Genomic DNA, 23,473 nt, shown 5'->3' on the forward strand with positions numbered 1-23,473 from the left:
ACCGCCACATGTCTCCACACAAGACGAAACACACACACAAGACATGGTACTGTCACGACCCTGTCCACAAGACACGAAAACTCCGAATAGGAGGGACAGGACCCTGACATTGTTTTGTAACGTGTAAAGCGTGTGACAAGTGTTCATGTATCCTAATATCTGAAAGTAATAATCAAGATGACAACATCAAGGGCAATAATCAGCATCAATGATTTTTTTTAATCTTGCAGTCCTATGGAATGAGTTTATGTTTTATCAGATATATGCTGCTCTGATCCACATCAGTTTATAGACACCTCTGGTGCTGCTTTGTTTCTGTTTAAATTAAACAAGGGTTAAACTATGTTTTCAACATTTTCATTATTTATATTTTATTGTTTATTTCATCTACATACATTTAGAAGTAAATTATCACTTGTACCTCTTATCAGCAATCCTAGGATTTATTTTTTATAATTTGATGCCAGGTCAGGGTTAAACACACATTTTCTGTCATTGTCTGTGGACCCCCTGATGTAGCCTTGGCCACCCCCTGGCCACCCCATATATAAAACTCTAGCTCCACCACTGTACTGAGGTATCAGCATCCTCAGAAATAGGTGGATTAATAACAGCATTTAATGTGCTAAATAAAAAAACTATTCTCTTCAATAAAATAAGAAAAATATTTGGCCCTTGCTGTTTTTACCATTTTCTGATAGTTTGACAGCATCTCTTTAAATATATCATAAGAAATTTGAAGCTTATCCTTCTTCCAGTTGCACTCAGCGCGTCTACACAAGCGGCGAGCAATGCGAGTGGAATCATTTAACCATGGTTCTGATTTTGGTTTCGAGCGTCTGGTTTTAAAAGGAGCAATGGAATCTAAAATGTTGGTGCACTCTGAAGTGAAATAAAACAATAAATCCTCCGCACACAAATCCAAAATTGAGCTCTCAAAATACAGGTTAGAAGAGGTATCCTCATTATACATAGTACGTAAATTCTATACGTTCATAATACGAGACCTGCGAGTAACCACACCTGAATTCCCAACCGAACATGAAAGAGAAATATTAAAAATCACAGACTTATGATCGGAGAAACCATTCTCCATAATCTCAAAATTACGTACAGCGTAATATAAGATAAAACAAGATCCAGAGTATGTCCATGTTCGTGCGTATAGCCAGTCACAGACTGGACAAGATTGAACGAATCAATAATATTTATTTAACTCTCTCGCCAGTACATTTGAAGGACAACAGACATGAATATTAAAGTCCCCAAGAATCAAAAGTCCGTCATATTTCATCGTAATTTCACCTAGGAATTCGGTAAACTCATGGATAAAATTCTTGTTTATTTTAGGTGGTCGATAAACCAACACGCACAGCAGTGGGTTACAAGAGTCAATTTGCATCAGCTGCACTTCAAAGCTTGAAAAGATGCAGGTCTTTGTGCTTCGACAGTCAGATTTCTTTTTAAAGACTGATGCCAACCCTCCACCACGCCCGGTAGTACGAGGCGAACTAAAAAAGTCACAATCCGCTGGTACCAGCTCTGTAAAAGGGCTAAGGTCTCCAACATTAAGCCAAGTCTCAGTTACAAATAGAACATCCAAACCCTGCGAGGTGAAGAAGACGTTGTTGACAGTGTTGAAGAGACATGTTGAAAAACCATAGAAATACATAAAATAATCACAAACTGCCAGGCAAGCTGCAGACGGCAAGCCGAACACGTTGGCGCCATCTTTTTATTAATGTATGTAGTATGTATAGTAACTCATATCTTATAATTGTTGAATTGAATCTATTTCTAAATTATATACTATTTGAATACATTTGACGATTAGGGTTGGCAGTCTCTGCCCACTACTCATTCTAAAAGAAAGTTTCAAGCTTGTTGTTTAACAAGATAGTACAACCAGTGTCAGTGTGAGAGTAATACTGAGAGTGCTGAGCAAAAGTGTACATACATATACACACAGCTTGCTCTCTATGGTCTAGGACTTGCAGTACTACAAGGACACCACAAGGGCACTGTTTCCATGTAAATGGGGGAGCCAGTGGCATGCTATTATATAACGAGGTCAGATTTAACTGAATTAATGAACACCAACTTGAAGAAAAAATGATAAGGACATTTTCTGAAGACAAATCAACAGCATCACAGGGAGAAAGAGAGTAAAATGCAGTTCACATTATAACAACAACTGTAACTATAACTACATTTGCGTCCACACCAGCATACGATAACGATAACTTTATGTTTATTCTAAGCCCGTGCGCTGCAGTGTTCCCAGTCATTAAAATGAATGTAGATGACCTGCTGCTGATGCTTTCGTTTTCATTCCCAAATGTCTTTTCTCCAAAATATGACAGCAAAAGCTGGATGCTCTATCTGAAGGATGAAAATGCACCCGTGTCCGGAATGTAAAATATATATTTTGCCAGCTTGCTCAGATTTATATAACCTTTACATATGCATTGTATATAATATCCCATTGTAAACACACCGCTTTGCGACCGCTACGCTCTTTAGCTCTGACATAAAACCCGCATTGCGAACATCACTAGCTAAACAATAAAGATCTATCAGAGATTGACAGCATGTTTTATCATTCACTAACTGCATCCTGCTGCATCCTGTTTCCTGCATCGCTGCCGGCAGCTTGTTTGTATCAGTGCGCTTACCACTTCGCTCTAATATTAGTGTATTTTATTATCGTTAATTATTATTGTCGTTGCTAACTTATCCTGATATCTCAATAACCCTGTTCCTGTTATTTACTTGGAAGAGTCTAAACCAAAAGTGATAGTTAACTTAACGCCATTAGCATAGCAATAGCGTGTTAGCTTGCTTGCTGTTCACACTGTGGAATATCATCTTGCCTCTGGTTTGTCTTGTGTGCTAACTTTTTCTCTTTTTAAGCGAGTATACTACGATCCATCGAGCAACCTTGGTAAGTTGGAATTGCACTTCAAATCCGGTGAGTTATGGCTTCTATTCCTATTATTGTTACTTGCACCTCATGTCATATGTTTAGCTTAGCCTTCTCTGTCAGCTGCGAGGGCTTTATATGCGATAAATGCAGGGAAATAGTTAGGCTGACAGAGAAGATCTTAGAATTAGAGTCTCGCATCCAATCTTTATCTGAGGATAGTAAGAGTTTAACGACGATAGAAAACACTTTGGATGCGAGCAACATTAGCGCACACAGCTCGGTTCCGGTTGAAAATCCCCCGCAGCTGGGAAACTTCGTGACTGTGAGACGGCGTAGTCGCAGGACAAAACATCACTCGACCGTTCCGATTACAGTCTCGAACAGGTTTGCCCCGCTCAGTGACGCACCGACTGAGAAACCTGCTGAAAGTGCCCTAGTTATCGGTGATTCTATTGTTCGGAACGTTAACATAGAGGCACCAGCCACCATAGTCCAATGTTTACCGGGAGCCAGAGCGCCTGACATCAAGTCAAATTTAAATGTGCTGGCTAAGGCTAATCGTAAATTCAGTAAGATTGTCATTCACGTCGGCACAAATGATGTTCGACTCCGTCAATCGGAGATCACAAAAGATAACATTAAAGAGGTGTGTGAGCTCGCAAGCATGATGTCAGACACTGTAATATTCTCTGGCCCCCTCACTGCTTATCGTGGTGATGAGATTTATAGCAGATTATCATCACTAAATGGCTGGTTGTCTGAGTGGTGCCTGCAGAATGATATAGTTTTTATAAATAACTGGAAGAGTTTTGAGGGCAGACCTGACCTGTTGAAACGAGATGGTCTCCATCCCTCCTGGGCTGGGACTTCCATCCTGTCTAGAAATATGGCAAAAAGTCTTAATGCTAATGCTAAAACTTGACTCGCTGGGGCCCAGGTCAGGGAGCAGACAGTATGGCTTAACCAACTGTCTGCTTGCCGTCTCACGTCGCAGAATACACAAAATGTACAACATGTAGTAATCCGTTCTCCCAAACATCACAAAATAGAGACTGTGTCTGTCCCCCGGATTAGCAAACATAAAATAATGCGTAAACCTCTTGAAAGTAATTTAATAAACGTTAAACAAACTAAACATGAACAAAATACAGATAATCAACTGTTACGACTCGGATTGCTAAATATTAGATCTCTCTCTAATAAAGCACTTTTTGTTAACGATATGATAACAGATCATAAAATAGACATGCTCTGTTTGACAGAAACATGGCTAAAACCAGATGATTATATTGCTTTAAATGAATCTGTCCCCCAAGATTATTATTATAAACACGAGCCTCGTCTAAAAGGCAGAGGGGGAGGTGTCGCAGCACTTTACAATAACTCTCTTAGCATTTCCCAGAAGTCGAACTCTAAATATAATTCTTTTGAAGTCATGGTTCTTCATGTTTCAACACCTAATACTAAAGATAAAACACTTTTTAAATTGATTCTAGCTATTGTATATAGGCCTCCAGGGCACCACACAGATTTTATTAAAGAATTTGGTGGGTTCTTATCAGAACTAGTACTGGCCGCAGATAGACTCCTTGTCGTTGGTGACTTTAACATCCACGTAGATAACGTTACAGATGCCTTAGGAATGGCTTTCAAAGACACTCTTAACTCCATGGGCATTAGTCAACATGTGTCAGGACCCACTCACCTTCGTAATCATACTTTAGATTTAATACTGTCTTACGGTATAAATGTGGACGACGTTAAAATCCTTCAGCAGAGTGAAGACATTTCGGATCATTATCTGGTATTATGTTTGCTTCACTGGCCTACGGCTGCAAATAAAACTCATTGTTACAAATATGGTAGAACAATAACTTCAACTACCAAAGATGCGTTTCTCGATAATCTGCCCGAATTGTCTCAAATCATGAGAAATAACGTTGAAGATCTTGACATTACCACTGAAAATTTTAATTCCACCTTCTCGGTAACGCTAGACAAAGTTGCTCCACTACGTTTAAAGAAGATTAAAAATGGCAGCCCCACACCGTGGTATAATGAACACACTCAGGCTCTAAAGAAAGCGGCCCGAAAAATGGAGCGCAACTTTAAGAAAACTAAATTAGAGGTATTTCGTACAGCATGGAAGGATAGTATTCGAAAATACAGGAAAGCCCTAATAACTTCTAGATCCGCCTACTTTTCATCACTAATAGAAGAAAACCAGCACAACCCTAGGTTTTTATTTAACACGGTGGCTAAATTAACAAAAAATAAATCGTCAGTGACTTCTGATCCTGTATATCAGCATAGCAGTGATGAATTTATGAACTACTTCACATATAAAATCCAAGATATTAGAGAAAAAATTATAACAATGCAATCAGAAGTGAAACCCGCTGAACAAACTAACTACAGCGCCCTTAAGGAGAAAATGCAATTATTTTATACCGTAGATCAAGATGAGCTGTCTAAAATTATTAGATCATCTAAATCAACAACATGCATACTAGACCCTATACCTACAAATCTACTGAAAGAGATGCTCCCAGAAATTATAGATCCTCTTCTTGGTATTATTAACTCATCTCTGACATTAGGACATGTGCCTAAAGCATATAAGGTGGCTGTTATAAGGCCCCTTGTCAAAAAACCCCAACTCGACCCTAGAGAACTAAGGAACTACAGGCCTATATCGAATCTACCTTTCATATCTAAAGTTCTGGAAAAAGTAGTTTCAACTCAATTATGCTCCTTCCTCCAAAGGAATGACATCAATGAAGAATTCCAGTCTGGATTTAGAGCATGTCACAGTACAGAGACTGCTTTGATCAGAGTTACAAATGATCTGCTATTGGCGTCTGACCGAGGTTGTATCTCGTTATTGGTGCTGCTAGACCTTAGTGCTGCATTCGATACCATTGACCACAGCACACTCCTACATAGACTCGAAAATTATGTCGGCATTAAGGGAATAGCTTTGAAATGGTTTAAATCTTATTTATCCGACCGTTTTCAATTTGTAGCAATAAACAATGAGGTGTCACGCAAATCGCAAGTCCAGTACGGTGTACCACAGGGCTCAGTCTTAGGGCCTCTGCTCTTCGCATTATACATGCTACCTCTAGGAGATATAATAAAGCGACACGGAGTTAGCTTTCACTGTTATGCTGATGATACTCAACTTTATATTTCCTCGAAGCCTCATGAAACACAGCAGTTCCATCGAATAATGGAATGCATAGTCGATATAAAAAACTGGATGAGTAACAACTTTTTATTACTGAACTCGGACAAAACGGAAGTGTTACTTATTGGACCGAAAACTGCTATAAGTAACAACCAAGAATACTGTTTAACTATTGACGGATGTTCCATAAAACCCTCGTCGTCAGCAAAGAATCTTGGCGTTCTATTCGATAGTAATCTGTCATTTGAGAGCCACGTCGCCAACACCTGTAAAATTGCGTTTTTCCATTTTAAGAATATATCTAAACTACGTCATATGCTGTCAATCTCAGATGCAGAGAAGTTAATTCATGCATTCATGACATCAAGACTAGATTACTGTAATGCACTGTTAGGTGGTTGCCCTGCAGGCTTATTACAAAAACTCCAATTGGTCCAAAACGCGGCAGCTCGAGTTCTTACACGTACAAAAAAGTATGAACATATTAGCCCGGTTCTGTCAACCTTGCACTGGTTACCTATAAAGCATCGCGTTAACTTTAAAATCTTGCTTATTACCTATAAAGCCTTACATGGTTTAGCTCCTCAGTACTTGAATGAACTCCTTTTGTATTACAGTCCTTCACGTGCATTACGCTCTCAGGCGTCCTGTCAGTTGGTAATACCTAGAATTTCAAAATCAAGTGCAGGTGGTAGATCCTTTTCCTATCTAGCGCCTAAACTTTGGAATAGTCTTCCCTGCACTGTCCGGGAGGCAGACACACTCTGTCAGTTTAAATCTAGACTAAAGACGCATCTTTTTAATCTTGCATACACTACTCTTCCATAATATAAATCTTCAGAGGGTTTAGGCTGCATTAGTTAGATCAACCGGAACCAAAAACACAACTGATGTACTTGTTGCATCAAAGAGTACAGAACAGTACTCTACTCTCAGCCAGTCTTGTCTCATTGTTCCAAGGTTACCACAGCGAGCAGGATGCAGTTCATGGCCTGACCTGATGGTAGAGCGGAGAATGGGAAGTGGGGACCTGACAAGAGCTGAGATGATAGAGCTGGATAAAGAAGGACGCGGTCTCTTGACATGTCTTCACCACAAAACTTCAAATGCTATTAGATTATTAATGATAATCTTAAACTATAATTTATTTTATTATTAAGTTTATTTATTTTATTTAGCCTTGTTGTGCAAGTTCTCTGGAGCTTGTGCAGAGGCAGCAGCTTTTGCCAGAGGGGAACTGGAATCCCCTGGTTGGGCCTGGGTTCTCCTGAGGTTTTTTTTCTCGATTAGAGTTTTGGGTTCCTCGCCACCGTTTGCATACTGTTTTTGCACTATCTGCCTGACCGGGGGGGCTGCTTTAGAATTTTAAAGTTTTACTTAATTAATATTGCATATAGGAATTTATTATCTGTTATATTTGACCTGTGCTTCTCTCTCCTTTATCCTAAATGTGTGCTCTCACTGAGCGTGTGTGTGTGTGCGTACTTGTCTGTGTACGTACGTGTGTGTGTGTGTGTGTGTGTGTGTTGTGTGTGTGTGCGTGCGCATCCGTGTGTGTGTGTGTCTCTGTGTCTGTGTGTGTTGGTGCGTGTGCGTGTTGTGTGTGTGGAGTGTTTTGTGTGTGGGTATGTCTGTCTTCTGTGTTTTCAACCTTTTCTTGTTTTTGCAGGTACAACTTTGATTGTTTTGCTTGTAGTCAATGTGTCTCATGTGCAGCTGCTTTGTAACAATGAAAATTGTAAAAGCGCTATATAAATAAAGTTGAGTTGAGTTGAGTTGAGTTAACTGGCAAGATCGTTCTGAAAGTGAACCCAATGATATTGCTCTCTGTATCTTTATCGTTGTGATGTGAACAACGCTATTCACCTGAATGAAGAACTATTTACGAAACTTAATTTGTTATAGTTATCGTTATAATGTGGACGGCCCTTAATTATATTTTAAATGTTTCATATATTTACTGCTTGTTCAGCAGCCTTCTAGTCTGTCTTCATTCTCACCCACTGGAATTCCAGCACAGTGGAGCGGAGTTGTGTCGTCACAGACCAGCTTCTGTGGACAATGAATCATTCCATCCTCTATCACTAATCTTTCTCTTTCACAACCTCTCTAGCTCTCTTTCTACACTGTATCTGAGCTTGGAAGATCATGGATAATGACAGCATTCTTCTCTGGAAAGGACAATTCCCACAGATGTGGCAGAAAGAGACTTTGTTTTCTGTTCTTGTTAAAGAGGAACGATAGTACGACAGGGAATGCCATTTGGGTATAAGAAGCCAGATAAAAATGTTTTGTGTCAACCCTCACAAACAACCTTCACATATTTCAGTGGTTTTGAGAAGTCGAAAAACTGATAATTTCACACACACACAAACGCACACAGATGCATGCATACTTCCTTGTCAGTCAAGGGCCATTAAAATGTAACTGGATGTTACATTAAATGTAAATGTTGAAACACTTTCCTTCAAATTATTTATTAAAGTCATAGAAAGGTGCTAATAGCAATGTCATGCAAATCTGTTTAGGGGATGTGCTCCAATCGCTCCTGTTTTATTAAAGTAAATGATGTGACAGAGTAGAAAAAAATGTGTACAGTATATGTGTGAGTGTGTGTATATTGAGAGGTCAGGACCCAGACCCTGCTGCATTTTTCAGTTCAAACTACTGCTCCTCAGGCTGCCTGGCTTGGTGTATAATTGCCCTTCGCTACAGTTACCAGCCTTTCTTGTCTCATCCTCTCTTCTTTTCCCTCTCCATTCTCTCTGATTTCAGGCTCCTTTGGGTCATCATTCATCAGTGGGGCCTCTCAGCCCCTGAGGAACCAGTCAGGAGGCCCCCGTTTCTATGCTTTCATAACCAGAGGCCATTTCTGATGGAGTCGCAAAATACAGTGGAACGAGAGGGCATGAAAATGCAGCACAAGGCAGGGGGTGGATGGCTGTGATTATTATCCAGATAATCATTTCAAACAAATTATCATGATAATCAATCAATTGTCACATTTAAAGCAGCTTGCCCAAGGGCTGCACGGAGCTCAGTGTGACTTGTTCTGTATTTTAAGGGATAATCAAGACCCCAAAATTTGAAGGGTTGTTTGAGATAATATTTGTACAGAAGCATATTTTTTCATCTTGGTTAAGATAGCATTAACAGGTTTATAAGACCTCCATCCACTGATGCTGTGTAGTATAATAACTCTACTTTCACTTTTCCATAAAAAACAAACTGTCAAACAAACAAAAACAAAGAATGCAAATAAAAATAAGAATAAGAAAACACACTGAATGATACAACGGATGCAAAGATTTAGTTGTATAAATCTAGGCGGTATTAGAAGAAGGCTATTTCAGTTTTATGATGAGTAATCCACAGCAGCAAGGGTCACAAAAGCACCCTAAGAGCTTGTCAAAAGAGCTATTAATCTCTTTCCCATTAAAACATCAGCTGCTTATTTTAGCCACATTTTCAAAGCCAAACATATTAATATCCAACCAGACACACAGGCACAATGCTGGAGGGCATCTTATTCAAATACAATTACAACACATTGATTTTCTATAATGAACCTATGTCTATGTACTATCATTGTAAACTCAATGTAAGCTTAGATGTTGCACAAATACACACGTACACACGCATACATGTGAACACACTATTATTACACACTTTTGGAACAAAATGTGGTGGATTACATCTCAAAGAGCTCAAATCAAGGATCAGGAATGTGTGTGTTCATAATAAGAACGGTTTAAATATATATTTAGTGAAATGCCACTTAAAAAAAATGTATTCGTTCACAAGAATGACTTTTGAAGCTTATAAATTAATACATATTTAATACATAAATCATGTTTGGCAGCTGTGCAAAAAAGGGGCAGACTGACATAAAAGGGTACCTTTTTAATACAGCTGTCATGAGAAGATTCTTTGTGATCATTCAGCATTTGCTGTGAAGGAAAAAGACAAACAGTTAGTGATTTGTAATCATTTTGAATTTCAAATTTCTTTATAAGTGGTTTCAAAGTGACAACATAAACAAACGTTACAGCGCACGTGCGTTCGTGGGCTGCAGTTAACAGTTAACTTCCGGTACACATTCACAAACAATAGAGTGCCTGTAGATTATTTCTAATAACAATCAAAAGAAACCAAGAAGAACCATTACTTGGTAAACTTGTCTCTCCAATATTTTGAATTTAGACTCCGATACCAAGCTCAACAGCTACTGTAGATGTCAATGTTACATACGGTATATTTAAATGCGACCAAACTGAAGGACATTGTGACGAGGGAGGCGTGACGAGAGTCGTTGGAGGAAGAAGCGAGGCCGGGACGCGATTGATAATGAGTGTCAGCTGGGCGTCATTCCGGCCTCGTATCTCTCACGGAGGAGCGGAAGCATAAAAGGATGAACGGCAGGAGAATACGGCGAGAGAGGACATTAGACCGGGCCCAACCTGTTTTATTGCTGTTTATTGTTTATTTATTTTGGAATTAAAGTTTGTTAAATGTTCGCCGGTTCCCGCCTCCTTCCTTCCGTTTTATTGAACTTTGCTACATTGGTGCCGAAACCCGGGAGGAAGGAGGGACATACTGCCGGCCACACAAACTTAAACAAAACTTAACTAATGTCCGGGCCCGGTCCTCTCTCGCCGTATTCTCCTGCCGTTCATCCTTTTATGCTTCCGCTCCTCCGTGAGAGATACGAGGCCGGAATGACGCCCAGCTGACACTCATTATCAATCGCGTCCCGGCCTCGCTTCTTCCTCCCACGGCTCTCGTCACGCCTCCCTCGTCACAGACATATTCAACAAATTGTTTATTTAATAAAATGAACAAACAACAAAATTCAACAAATCGTTTATTTAATACAATTATTATGCAGTAAAATAATAATACAAATTAATATTAACATAAATTAAGTAAAATATAAATAGTTATTTACATACATTACATTTACATTTAGTCATTTAGCAGACGCTTTTATCCAAAGCGACTTACAAATGAGGTAAACAATAGAAGCAATTGGAACAACATAAGGACAACAAAAAGCATAAGTGCAGTAAAACTGGTCTCATATAGCCTACCAAAGTATACAAAGCTATGAATTTTTTTTTAAGGATAGAAAGAGTAGAAAGGAAATAGGAAATCAGAACTAATCGGTGCTGACGGAAGAGATGTGTTTTCAGCCCATTCTTAAAGATGGCTACAGAATCTGCTGATCTTGTAGCAGCGGGCAGATCATTCCACAAATGTGAAACAGATCCAGAGAAGGTACGTGAGAGTGATTTTTTCCTTTTTTGGGATGGCACTACAAGACATGGTTCATTTGCAGAGTGTAGGGATCTGGTGGGTTCATAAGTCTGTATTAGCGAGTGAAGATATAGGGGTGCCAAACCAGTGTGGTGGTCTTATAAAGCCAAGAGCAAAGCTTTGAATTTGATGTGAACGACTATAGGGAGTCAATGTAACTTAATGGAAAGGTCTAATTTAATTAATGTTGTAGAGGATTAATCTACAGGACCGGGTGGTGCTGGCAACATGATCCGTGAAGTTTAGCTGATCATCGATTACCACTCCCAGGTTTCTGGCCGTTCTGGAAGGTGTTATGGTTGATGAGCATAGTTGAATGAAGAGGTTGTGATGAATCTTTGGGTCGGCCGGGATTACAAGCAGTTCTGTTTTTGCAAGGTTCAGCTGCAGGTGACGTTCCTTCATCCAGAGCGAAATGTCACTCAGGCATGCTGAAATGCGTGCAAAAACAGTTGGATTGTCAGGCTGAAATGACAGGTGGATGTTTCATCCACATAGTAGTGATAAGAAAATCCATGTTTCCTAATGACAGAACATAGGGATGTCATGTATATAGAAAAGAGCAACGGTCCAAGCACTGAGCCCTGAGGTACCCCTGTTTTGAGATGTTGGGACTCAGAGACCTCACCTCTCCAGGATACTCTAAATGACCTACCTGAGAGGTAAGACTTGAACCATTCTAGCACCATTCCAGAGACACCCATAGCATTGAGGGTCGACAGGAAGATGTGGTGGTTCCAGTCTCAGGGCTTCAATGACCGAGAGCAGTGCAGTCTCGGTGGAATAACAGCTTTTGAAACCAGACTGGTTGCTGTTCAGAAGATTATTCTGCGTGAGAAAGGAGGAGAGCCGGTTAAATACATCACGTATTTAATGAAGTGAAGAGGCAATGAAGGGGAGGAGAGATACTGGTCTGTAGTTATCTAACAGTGCAGGATTAAGAGTTGGTTTCTTCAGAAGCAGGGTAATTCGGGACTCTTTGAAGACTGTGGGAAAGGTGAGAGACAAGTTGATAACGTGGGTCAGAGCAGGAACAACCGCTGGAGAGATGTCCTGGAGAAGATGGGTGGGGATGGGATCTAGCGGGCAGGTAGTCGTGTGGTTAGAAGAAATGACCTTGGAGACATCATCTTCAGAAAAGAGAGAGAAAGAGGAAAGCGAGCATGCAGGCAGCGGCGCAGAGAACTGACTGCGGATGGTGGTCATTTTCTTTACGAAGAAAGTCATCAGCTGTCAAGTCCGATGGAGGTGAGGCAGGTGGGCAAAGAAGAGAAGAGAAGGTTTTTAAGAGAGTACAAGAGTCAGGTGAGTTGTTGATTTTAGAGTGGTAGTACTGCGTTTTCGCAGTGGAGACATCAACAGAGAAAGATGAGAGGAGAGACTGATAAGAGACAGAGGTCAGTAGGATCTTTAGATTTGCACCACTTTCTCTCAGCAGACCTGAGCATGGCGCAATGCTCACTGAGAACATCAGATAACCAGGGGGCAGAAGGGGATGCATGGGCTGGCCTAGATGTAAGAGGGCATAAGCTGTCTAAGCAGGAAGTTAGTGTGGAGCAAAGAGTGTCGGTGGCGCTGTTAGTATCCAACAGAGAGAGCTGTTCAGAGGGAGGGAGCGTTGCCGAGACTGCAGAGGATAAGCGGGAGGGAGAGAGTGTTTTTAGGTTGTGCCGGCATGTGACCAGTGAGGAAGCGTGTTTAGTGTCTGGAGAAGTTAGGTCGAGATCAAGAGTGATGAGGAAATGATCAGACGTGTGCAGTGGGGTGACCTGAGAGTGACGAGTGGAGCAGTAGCGTGTGTAGATAAGATCTAGTTGATTACCAGACTTATGGGTTGCTTAAGGTCAAACAACGCAGTCAGGTTATTGAAGTCTATGGTTTTTCAAGGTAGATGTTGAAGTCTCCAAGTACCACAAGAGGAGTACCATCCTCAGGGAAGGATGACGGAAGAGCATCCAACTCCTCCAAGAAATGTCCAAGCTGACCTGGGGGATGATAGATAACTACAATACACACTACAACAGTTATATTATTAGACACTAGCCAAACACAAACCGGAAGTTAACTGGGGGTCAGGCATGCGCACGTCCGATGAAACGGTCTATATAGCACTTTTTTACAAACTATCTATGTAACCCTGGACAACAAAACCAGTCTTAAGTAGCACGGGAATATTTGTGGCAAAAGCCAACAAAACTTTGTATGGGTCAAAATTGTAGATTTTTCTTTTATGCAAAAAAATCATTAGGCTATTAAAGGCGGGGTAACCGATTTTTGAATTATGCTTTAGACAACTGAGTCGGGCCGTGTACCAAAACAACCTTGTAGCCAATCAGCAGTAAGGTGCACGGTGCACAGGACGGACATTAGCCGAGCCGAGCACTGACGAAAGCAACAGATGGGGGTAGGGGTGTGTTTGTTTTGGTGATTTGAACATCAACAACGGCTAAGAGAAATCGGACACCCCGCCTTTAAGTAAAGATCATGTTACGTGAAGATATTTTGTAAAATTTCTACCGTAAATACATAAAACTTTATTTTTGTGAGTGGATGCAGCAAAATTGCTAACATAAATGGCCAGAAACACGCCTACAAACTTTGCTCGCTACTGCCCACTTTGGTATCTATGTAAAGCTTTAAATTTCAGTTTTCGGGTTAATCTACTCTCCACCAAGTCATTTCAGCGGTAAGCCAATAGAGAGCGTTAAAACAAACCTGTTTCTTCTTAGTAACGGCCAGCTACAGTGCCTCTGATTAATAACTTCAAAGGCTTTCCTGTGGCTCAGCGGTTAGAGCATGGCGCTAGCGACGCCAAGGTCATGGGTTAGATCCCAGGGATACTTAAAAAAACAAATGTATAGTATAATGCAATGTGAGTCGCTTTTGATAAAAGCGTCTGCAAAATGTGTAAATGTAAAGGCGATTTTGCTCCCTCATATTCCAGAGATTTAAATAGTTGTGTCTCGGCCAAATATTGTCCTATCCTAACAAACTATACATCAATGGAAAGCTTATTTATACAGATGATGTTTCGAAAATTGACCCATAAGACTGCTGTTGTTGTCCAGGGTCACATAGAATGTATTAAAAAAGTTCTTTCTTTTTCAGTAGAACCAAGAACCATTTTACAATTGTTTCTTAAACAATTGTAAAAAGCACAATTCAACATTTTTATTTGCTTAGACAAGTTTGTCGGGTCATAGACTGTATAAAAGATGGACAACGTGATGCTGCTTCCTTCCATTGTAATGAATTGATTGAAAACATCAGACGATGGGCGCTGACATGTTACGTAAAAACGTCAGTTTGGAGCCTGGGCATGCGCAGAAGGAATCGTCGGTGGAGCCAGAGTCTGCACAGTAGTGAGCACGAAGGGCAGCGAGGTATTAAGGTCCTGCTCATATTCCCTGATGTCACAATCGTAAACGAAGAAATCATTTTAATGCACCCCTTTTTATAACATCTTATAACTAACTAAAACCAAACTTATTAAAAAAACGAACACTTGGATATACTGTACATCAACGTGATAAAAACGGACTGAAATACCAGAAAACATATTTTGGAAAAAAATTATTTGAAATGTAATTGGATTTTATAGTCTGGCTCATGTCCCATTTGTTTACATGTAGAGGACGGGGCTTATGACATGTACTGCATCCAGCCACCAGGGGACGATCAAAGAGCCAGCAGCTTCACTTTTCAAGATGTGTGAGGCACCCCTGGTCAGGGTGTGTTGTGTAAATAAAAACTCTGTGAAGCTTATAATGCTATTTAGCTTTTTAATTAGCGTGCCACACTGACAGTCTTCCAAAGTGTTAAAAAACATTATGATGGGAAACTGTAAAATCAGTAAAACTGTAAAAAAAACTGTAAAATCAGTAAAAAAAAAATGCTTGCTTAAACCAAGTGTGTGCGGTTAGGAATGTTCTAAGCCCATCTTCGTTAACAACGATCAAGACATTTTTTAAATTAAAGTTCAGTCTTGGTTTCATTGACACAAAAGAAAGCAACATTTGCCAGAGATCCACAATGAACACATTTTTCTGCACAGCTGTACATAGACACACAACAGAGAAAGAATACACTGGTTCACTTTACAGGTTAGATATACTCCCCTTTTCGACACTCAGTGTGTTAGTTTGAGCAAAAGGCAGCAATAATTACATTGTCAATGTTTTCTTCTCCACAAGCTTATTGAGCTTATTGAAACTCTGTAAACCAAAAAATGTTTTGCATTGGAAGTCCAATACCAAAAATAATGCCCCTCATATCTGGATAATATAGCCAAAAGATGGTTATACTGTAGATGGCAAACGTTTTAGTTTAGTTTAGTTTTTTAAATTTAGTTAAAAAAAGAACTAGCACATAGAAAACTCAAGGCCTTTTGAACCAAGTGAGTGACATGAAGTTGGCTCAGGCAACTACACCAAAAACTGAAAGTTTTTTTCTTTTTTTGGTGAGCCTGGAATTTTTAGATATATAAACGCTAGATTGAACTTAATTATTGCGGAAGTGGACATGTGGTCTGTGGTGGGTGAATATCAACTGAATCGTGAATTCACTTACTCATCTGGACAAAAAAGACATCAGAATGCAGTTCATAGACTTCAGTTCAGCATTTAACACAATCATCCCTCAACAGCTCACTCACAAATTGGTCCAGCTGGGACTAAACACTTCGCTGTGCAATTGGCTGTTGGATTTCCTGACGGGTAGACCTCAGGCAGTACAGGTCGGCAGTAACACATCCAGTACCATCACACTGAACACGAGGGTCCCCCCAAGGATGCGTGCTTAGCCTCCTCCTCTACACCCTGCTGACCCACGACTGCACACCGTAACACGACACCTATCTCTTCATCAAGTTTGCGGACGACACGATTGTGGTGGGTCTCATTAGCAACAAAAATGAGACAAACTACAGGAGCGAGGTGTGCCACCTGGCCAGGTGGTGCAGTAACAACAATCTCTCTCTGAATGTGGAGAAGACGAAGGAGATTATTGTTGACTTCAGGAGAGTACACACTCAGCATGCTCCTCTGACTGTCAATGGTGCAACTGTGGAGAGAGTGAGCAGCACCAAGTTCCTGGGGGTGCACATCACTGAGGATCTCTCCTGGACTAACAACACCGTGGCACTGGCCAATAAAGGACAGCAGGGTCTCTACTTTCTCCACAAACTGAGAAGAGCCAGAGCCCCAGCCCCAATCATGTGCACCTTCTACAGAGGCACCATCGAGAGCCTTCTGACTGCCTGCTCCTGCAACGCAACCCACAAGACCCTACAACGCATAGTGAGAGCAGCTGAGAAGATCATTGGTGTCTCTCTCTCTCCCTCCAGGACATTTATGGAACCCGTCTCACCCGCAAAGCCCTCTGCATTGCAGGTGATCCCACCCACCCGACACACAGGCTGTGTCTCTTCTTCAGGCTGCTGCCATCAGGGAGGAGACTGCAGAGTCTCCAGGCCAGGACCAGCAGACTAAAGGAGAGCTTCATCCACCAGGCAGTCACGAAGCTAAACTCCCTCCTGAACCTGCCCCCATCCCCTTTCCTCCTCCCCGCCCCATGAACCACTGAACTTTGACCTCATCCAAAGGTCCTTCCACATCCCCCCCACAGCATACACTGACCCGCACTAGTCACTTTATGCAGCCTTGGACTGCTCACTACCTCATTCAGCATCGGTCTGCCCCTCTTCAACTACCTCTTCTGACAGGTTAAACAAAGCCTGCTCTCTTTGTCACTTTAAACAGACTAATAAGCTCTTTGCACTAACTTACATCTGCACTGTTGTATATTTCACTGGTTTGCACTCTGCCATTACCTATCTTCTTGTTCTTTCTTTTTTTTAAATATCCCTGCTTGTAATAGTTGTATTTGACATATATGTATAAACTGTATTTATCTGTATATTTTATATATTTTTATTATATGTACTATGCAGTGTTATTTGTATGCACCATGGGTCTGAGAGTAACGCAATTTCAATCCTCTATATGTATGTACTGTACAAGTGGCAGAATTGACAATAAAGCAGACTTTGACTTTTGACTTTTGAAAGATATGTGGGGAAGAGCTTAAAGAAACTGGTGTTTGTGCATTTTGGTTTCCATTGTTCCAGTTTGAAATGAAACAAAACCATAACGTCAAACAAAATAAATCAGATTAATTACTGCATACACTTGCACATATACTGTACACACACACAAATTTGAAAGCAATCTAATCTCCTAAACATTTTTTTTTCACTAACACAAGTGTTTGATCCAACCTGGTATTGTGTAGTAAAAATAAAAGCATGGCACACGACTGCATGCTGGGACAGATTTGTCTTTAAAAACTTTACCAAAATATATCTTCATGTGCCAATGGACGAACCATTGTTTATCAAGAGGTCGTCTTAGGAACAGCTTCAAAGGAAGTTTAATAGCTGTAAATATGAGGAAGGCACTGACAATCTGACATATTTTTGGCCAAGGCAAACATAAGGAGTATACAATTCGTTAATGCTGCGAGTATTTAAATATAAGTGTTCCCAGCTTACTGTGGCATTGTTTGATTCTCTATTATATTCTTATCAACATCTCCTGTCCTGTCAGGGTGTGAAAAAGACACAACGGGTGGTGAAATGGATTCCTAAAGGAATGTGAAATTATCGTTGTGCGAGCACAAAGGTGAGCGGGGAGACAGCCACATAAGGTGAGTTTGTTTAACACTTATCACATGACTAGTGCTAACAGAAACCCAGGCATTTGGATCGGGATGTGGTGGGTGTGGAGATAGATAGAGGGCAATACACAATGACAGATTTAATGGACAAACACTTCAGATTTTTAGGGAAGGTCACGATAATCTTTCATGAACGATACCTACATTTTTCATACTTAAGGTGACTGTTTGTCTACGCTGATATGCTATGAGGTCTGTGCAATGCCTACAGGAGGGCAGCCGATATGTAGCAATAAAAGACAACACACACACAAACAAACAGACACAGTTGTGGCCTAGTGGTTAGAGAGTTGGACTCGTAGCCAGAAGGTCGCTGGTTCAATTCTCAGTGCCACCAGGAAATGACTGAAGTGCCCTTGAGCAAGGCACCTTACCCCAGTTTGCTCTGCAGTGATAACTGCCCACTGCACCCTACTTGTAAGTCACTTTGGATAAAAGTGTCTGCCAAATGAATAAATGTAAATGTCATACTAGGCCTGAAAGTCTAAAAAATTCATGTCAGAATTTTTCCTGACCACTAAGCTTTTGAGGGACGAGCGCAAATATTCATGGCAGCTTTTCATCTGCACATCTACCACGGTAATGCGCATATTATTTATTATTATATACAGTTTCATTGGACGCACGCACCTAGCCTGAAGTTACTGTAACTTCCAGGTCTATGTTTGGTTATCCGTCTAGCTAATGGCTAGTAATTAGGGGTCCGGAACCCTACTGGAATTGTACTGTTTTCCTTCTTCTTTTTCTGCCCTAAAGGTGTCTGGCCAGATGTGACGAGGGAGGTGTGACGAGAGCCGTGGGAGGAGGAAGCGAGGTGATAATGAGCGTCAGCTGGGCGCCACTCTGGCCTCGTATCTCCCACAGAGGAGATCGGAAGCATAAAATGCCGAGCGACAGGAGTATACGGGGAGAGAGGACCGGGCCCGGACATTGGTTAAGTTTTGTTTATGTTCGTGTTGCCGGCAGTCGTCCGCGAGGGGCTGCCGGCTTGTTACTTTTGTGTTTATGTTCGTGTTGCCGGCAGTCGTCCGCGAGGGGCTGCCGGCTTGTTACTTTTGTATTTTTGTGTATTTATTTTTGATTAAAATGTTTTGAATGTTTGCCGGTTCCCGCCTCCTTCCTTCCCGTTTGTTGAGTTTATTACACCAGCCAAAACCGTAAATCCTAGAAACACCACATTTGGCAGGATGGTCCCAAAATCCCACATTGCACACACACACACCCTAATCAGATCATAGGTGGCACTTTTAAGCACTTTTATGTTTTTTGCTCATTGTAACCGTACAGGTTACATCCAAAATTATGTTTTCTTGCTGAACAAAAGTATATGTAGGTTCCCTTTCTGTAGGTCTCTCGACGTTGTGTCGAACCGACAGAATGGGGTTTGTCTTGAGAACCTATCATCTTCTGAGTTTTTAGAAAAGGCCAATGAAAATTGGCGAATGAAATTTGCATTCCGGGCTCCTCCCCGGATGTCCGGGTATAAGAGGGAAGCCGGCGTGCTCATTCATTCACCTTTTGTTCTTCAGAGCCTACGCATCTGGTGAGCTTCTCTACGATCTGGGTGATCATTCTTTCTGCTGGAATCTACGACGTGGACAGCGGACGGTCCCTTCCTGCAGTGACTCTCCCCTGGGCGTCTCTGCAGTTCCGGAGGAGTTTGAGCAAAAATTTCCTTTTCTAAAAGAGTAAATTTCTCCAGCGTGGCTTGTCCCGCTGTTCTCATGGGTGCAACACACTCATCGAGGAGGGGGACGGACATAATGCCTGCTTCCAGTATGCTGGGGCAGACGTTGTGGATATTTTCTGCCCGCACTGCGGGTTGTGACGATTCAGACGTTGCGTCACAGGTGGCTGTGTTCCCACGGGACTCAGCCACCACCTCGTTTGCTCCCCGTTCCGTGGCGGCAGGACTACGGCCCTGCCGTCCGCTATGGTAAGCAGCGAGGGTGATATGAGGATTACTGTGAGCGATAATCCGCCAGCCACGGCTCACGGACCGTTCACACCTCGTTTCGCTCGTCTGACCGTTCCCCAAAAAAGACGGTCCGCCGTCTTATTCCTCAATCATGTATTCGGACACGATGCGTGATGATGAGATTCTTTTGCAGCATCGGGGGGTGACGTACTGCCATCCGACTCCGACGATTCCTCGGGCTCCCTCCCTCGGGGGGTCGAGCCCAGGAAAAAGCGGATGTCGAGATGTCAGCCATGCTTTCCCGGGCCGCCGTGAGTGTTGGGTTGCAGTGCCCTCACTGCCTCTCCCGGCGCTCGCGGCTGGCTACATGGCGCCTCGGGTTTGAGCGCGGCTCGAAGCCGCGCCCGCCCCCAGTGCCGAGTTTACCGGAAGTGCATGAGGAACTTTGTAAGACCTGAAACGCCCCTTCCCGGCACGTTTCACGTCAAACAAAGTTCTGTCACCCTCTCTTCCCTCGAGGTTGAGACAGCTGGAGGATGCGTCGGTGTCCCCCAGGTGGAGTATGCCGCCGCGGTGCACTCGTGCCCGTAGGTGGCGGTCACTTGGGAGGGCTCGACCTAGACTCCCGTCCAAAGCATGTGGTGTCTCGACATCTCTGGTGTCGAGAGCTTACATTGCGGTGGACCAAGCTGCCTCCTCTCTCCACGCTATGGCTCCTGCCAGGCCAGGGCGTTGAGAGAGCTCCACGAGGGTAAGACCGACCCAGCGCTTATGCAGGAACTCCGCGCCGCCACCGACCTCGCTCTACGGGCGACCAAGGTGACCACGCGGGCCCTGGGTCGGACGATGTCCACACTTGTGGTCCATGAGAAACTCCTCTGGCCAATACTTGCGCAGATGAGTAACGCTGAGAAGGTCCGCTTTCTCGACGTACCCGTCTCGCAAGGGGGGGCTGGTTGGTGTTACTGTCGAGCCGCAGCGGCCCTGCTCACCCCCCGCCCGTCGGGGGGGCGCGAGACCTGCACGCAGCCTCCCCGGAGGGTTCTCGACAGTAAGAAGCAGTCCTCCGTGCCACAACTCGGCCGCCTCGGCCGTCGAGTCCCGTGCACTGTCTGCTTCCCAGCAGCCCTGGTCCTCTTCTACGCCCTCCAGCTCTGGCGCCCCCCACTCAGGCGGTCCCCCCTGGAGGAGACAGCGAAGAGGAGACCATTGCCCCATCAGCAGCCGCGGGGCAGCGGCCGTCATGGGAACACCTCAGGGGGATCGAGGCTACCATTGGGCCCGACCCCAGCCACATCGCTGGGAAGTCGGATAGGGACGGATCCTGCCCCGTCCCTCCATCTGCTGGCCCCCTCTGGGGGTTGGCGCCCACTTACTCTCAAAAAGGAGAGTTTCCTCTCTCTCTGGGTTACCACAGCCGCTCTCACCCTCTGCACGACGGTGAATGGCAAACTCGACGTTGCATCATGGCGAAGCGCAATGTCGAGTATAAACACCAGCCTTCAGTACTCTCAGTCAGACAGTGCTTCGAGCCGGACAATCGCCAGGCAGGAAAAACAGCAGAGCCGATCTCCTCCCCGGGGGTCCTCCCCCGGCAAGGAATCCGTACTGCTAGCCATCGAACCACCCTCCGCGGGGGCGATGAAGCAGATCAAACCTCTAGTCCCCCTGTGTCAGTTCTGGGAGCCTGGTCTCAGCTTCCCAGACTGTCAGGCTGGCTGAGGAAGACGATCTGTCTCGGCTACGCGATTCAGTTCGCTACACGTCCGCCCAAGTTCCGGGGTTTACCTCAGTCAGAGGCAGGGATGCCCCCGTACTTCGGGCGGAGGTCGCCTCCCTTCTGGTGAAGGGAGCGATCGAGCCCATCCCACCAGCCGAGATGTTCAGCGGGTTCTACAGCCCGTACTTCATTGTCCCCAAGAAAGGCGGAGGGTTGCGCCCTATCTTGGATCTGCGTGTTCTGAACAGGCACCTACACAAGCTGCCTTTCAGGATGGTCACGCAGAAGCGCATCCTGGCGTCCGTCAGGAGTCAGGACTGGTTCATGGCAATCGACCTGAAGGAAGCGTACTTTCATGTCTCGATCCTCCGTAGGGACGGGCATATCAGTACAGGGTCCTCCCCTTCGGTCTGTCCCTGTCTCCACGAGTCTTTACGAAGGTCGTGGAAGCCGCCCTCCTTCCCCGTAGGGAAGGAGGTGTGCGGGTACTAACTATCTCGACGACTGGCTCAAGTTTTGGCACACTCTCGAGATCTGTTGTGTACACACAGGGATTTGGTGCTCCGGCACCTAGATCAGTGGGGCTACAGGTCAACTGAGAAAAGAGCAAGCTCTCCCCGGCGCAGAGCATCCTCTTTCTCGGTAGGGAACTCGACTCTGTCCTCACGAGCGGCCCCGCTCACCCCCCGGGGGGACGCGAGTCCCGCTACGAGGAAGCCCGCACTCGCGGCCTCCCAGAGGCAGAGCGCGCCCGGTCAGTGTTGAACTGCCTGAAGATCAGACAGTCAGCGGTCCCCCTGTAACAAGAGGCTCCTGGGATACATGGCATCCTCGGCGGGGGTGGTCCCCCTCAGGTCGATGCACATACGACCGCTCCAACACTGGCTGCAGAGTCAAGTTCCTTGGAGAGCGTGGCACACCGGCAGCAGGCATATGGTCACACGCTTTTCTGCCGACACACCCTAACCCCCTGGTCTCCATGACCTTCTTGCGGACAGGGGTCCCCTTTGCGATGCCTCCCTGCAAGGTTGGGGTGCCGTGTGCAACGGGCAAGCAGTGTCGGGGCGGTGGACGGGCCCCCGCCAGCGTTGGCATTCAACTGCCTAGAGTTGTTGGTTGTGCTACTTGCATTGAGGACTACCTCTCGTGCAGGGAGGCACGTGCTGGTCCGGTCGGACAGCACAGCTGCTGTGGCGTATTCTTTTACTCACAGCAGCTAGACTCGCCCGACGCCTCCTCCTCTGGAGTCAGCAGGTGATCAGCTCCCTGTGAGCCACACACATCCCAGGCGTCCTGAACCAGACAGCCGATGCGCTCTCTCGTCAGTCGACGCCTCGCGGAGAGTGGCGACTCCCTCCCCACGCAGCCGGCTCATTTGGGGGCAGTTCGGCCAGGCACAGGTGGTCCTGTTGCCTCCCCGGACTCCACCCATTGTCCGCTTTGGTACTCCCTGTCCGAGGTACCCTCGGCACGGATGCCCTTGCGCACAGCTGGCCGCGGGACAAGCGGAAGTACGCTTCCCCCCAGTGAGCCTCATTGCACAGGTCCTGTGCAAGGCCAGGGAAGAGGAGCATCAAGTGGTACTAGTTACGCCCCTTTGGCCTAACCAGGACTTGGTTCTCGGAGCTGAGGCTCTGACAACAACTCCCCCCTGGCCGCTCCCCCTGG

At 44.2% G+C, this 23,473-nt stretch overlaps 1 protein-coding gene across 2 annotated transcripts in view; it reads right to left on the reverse strand.

The window, feature by feature from the left end:
- prdm16 (PR domain containing 16) overlaps positions 1 to 23,473 on the reverse strand; it is a 402,250-nt gene that overhangs the window by 166,115 nt on the left and 212,662 nt on the right. For both annotated transcript variants that reach the window (XM_057355906.1, XM_057355907.1), the window contains exon 3: positions 10,016 to 10,066. In XM_057355906.1, coding sequence (XP_057211889.1) covers positions 10,016 to 10,066 — 51 coding nt within the window. The remainder of the gene's footprint in view (positions 1 to 10,015; positions 10,067 to 23,473) is intronic.

Source organism: Triplophysa rosa, linkage group LG17, assembly GCF_024868665.1.
Source record: "Triplophysa rosa linkage group LG17, Trosa_1v2, whole genome shotgun sequence".
In the NCBI taxonomy this organism is placed as follows: domain Eukaryota; kingdom Metazoa; phylum Chordata; class Actinopteri; order Cypriniformes; family Nemacheilidae; genus Triplophysa; species Triplophysa rosa.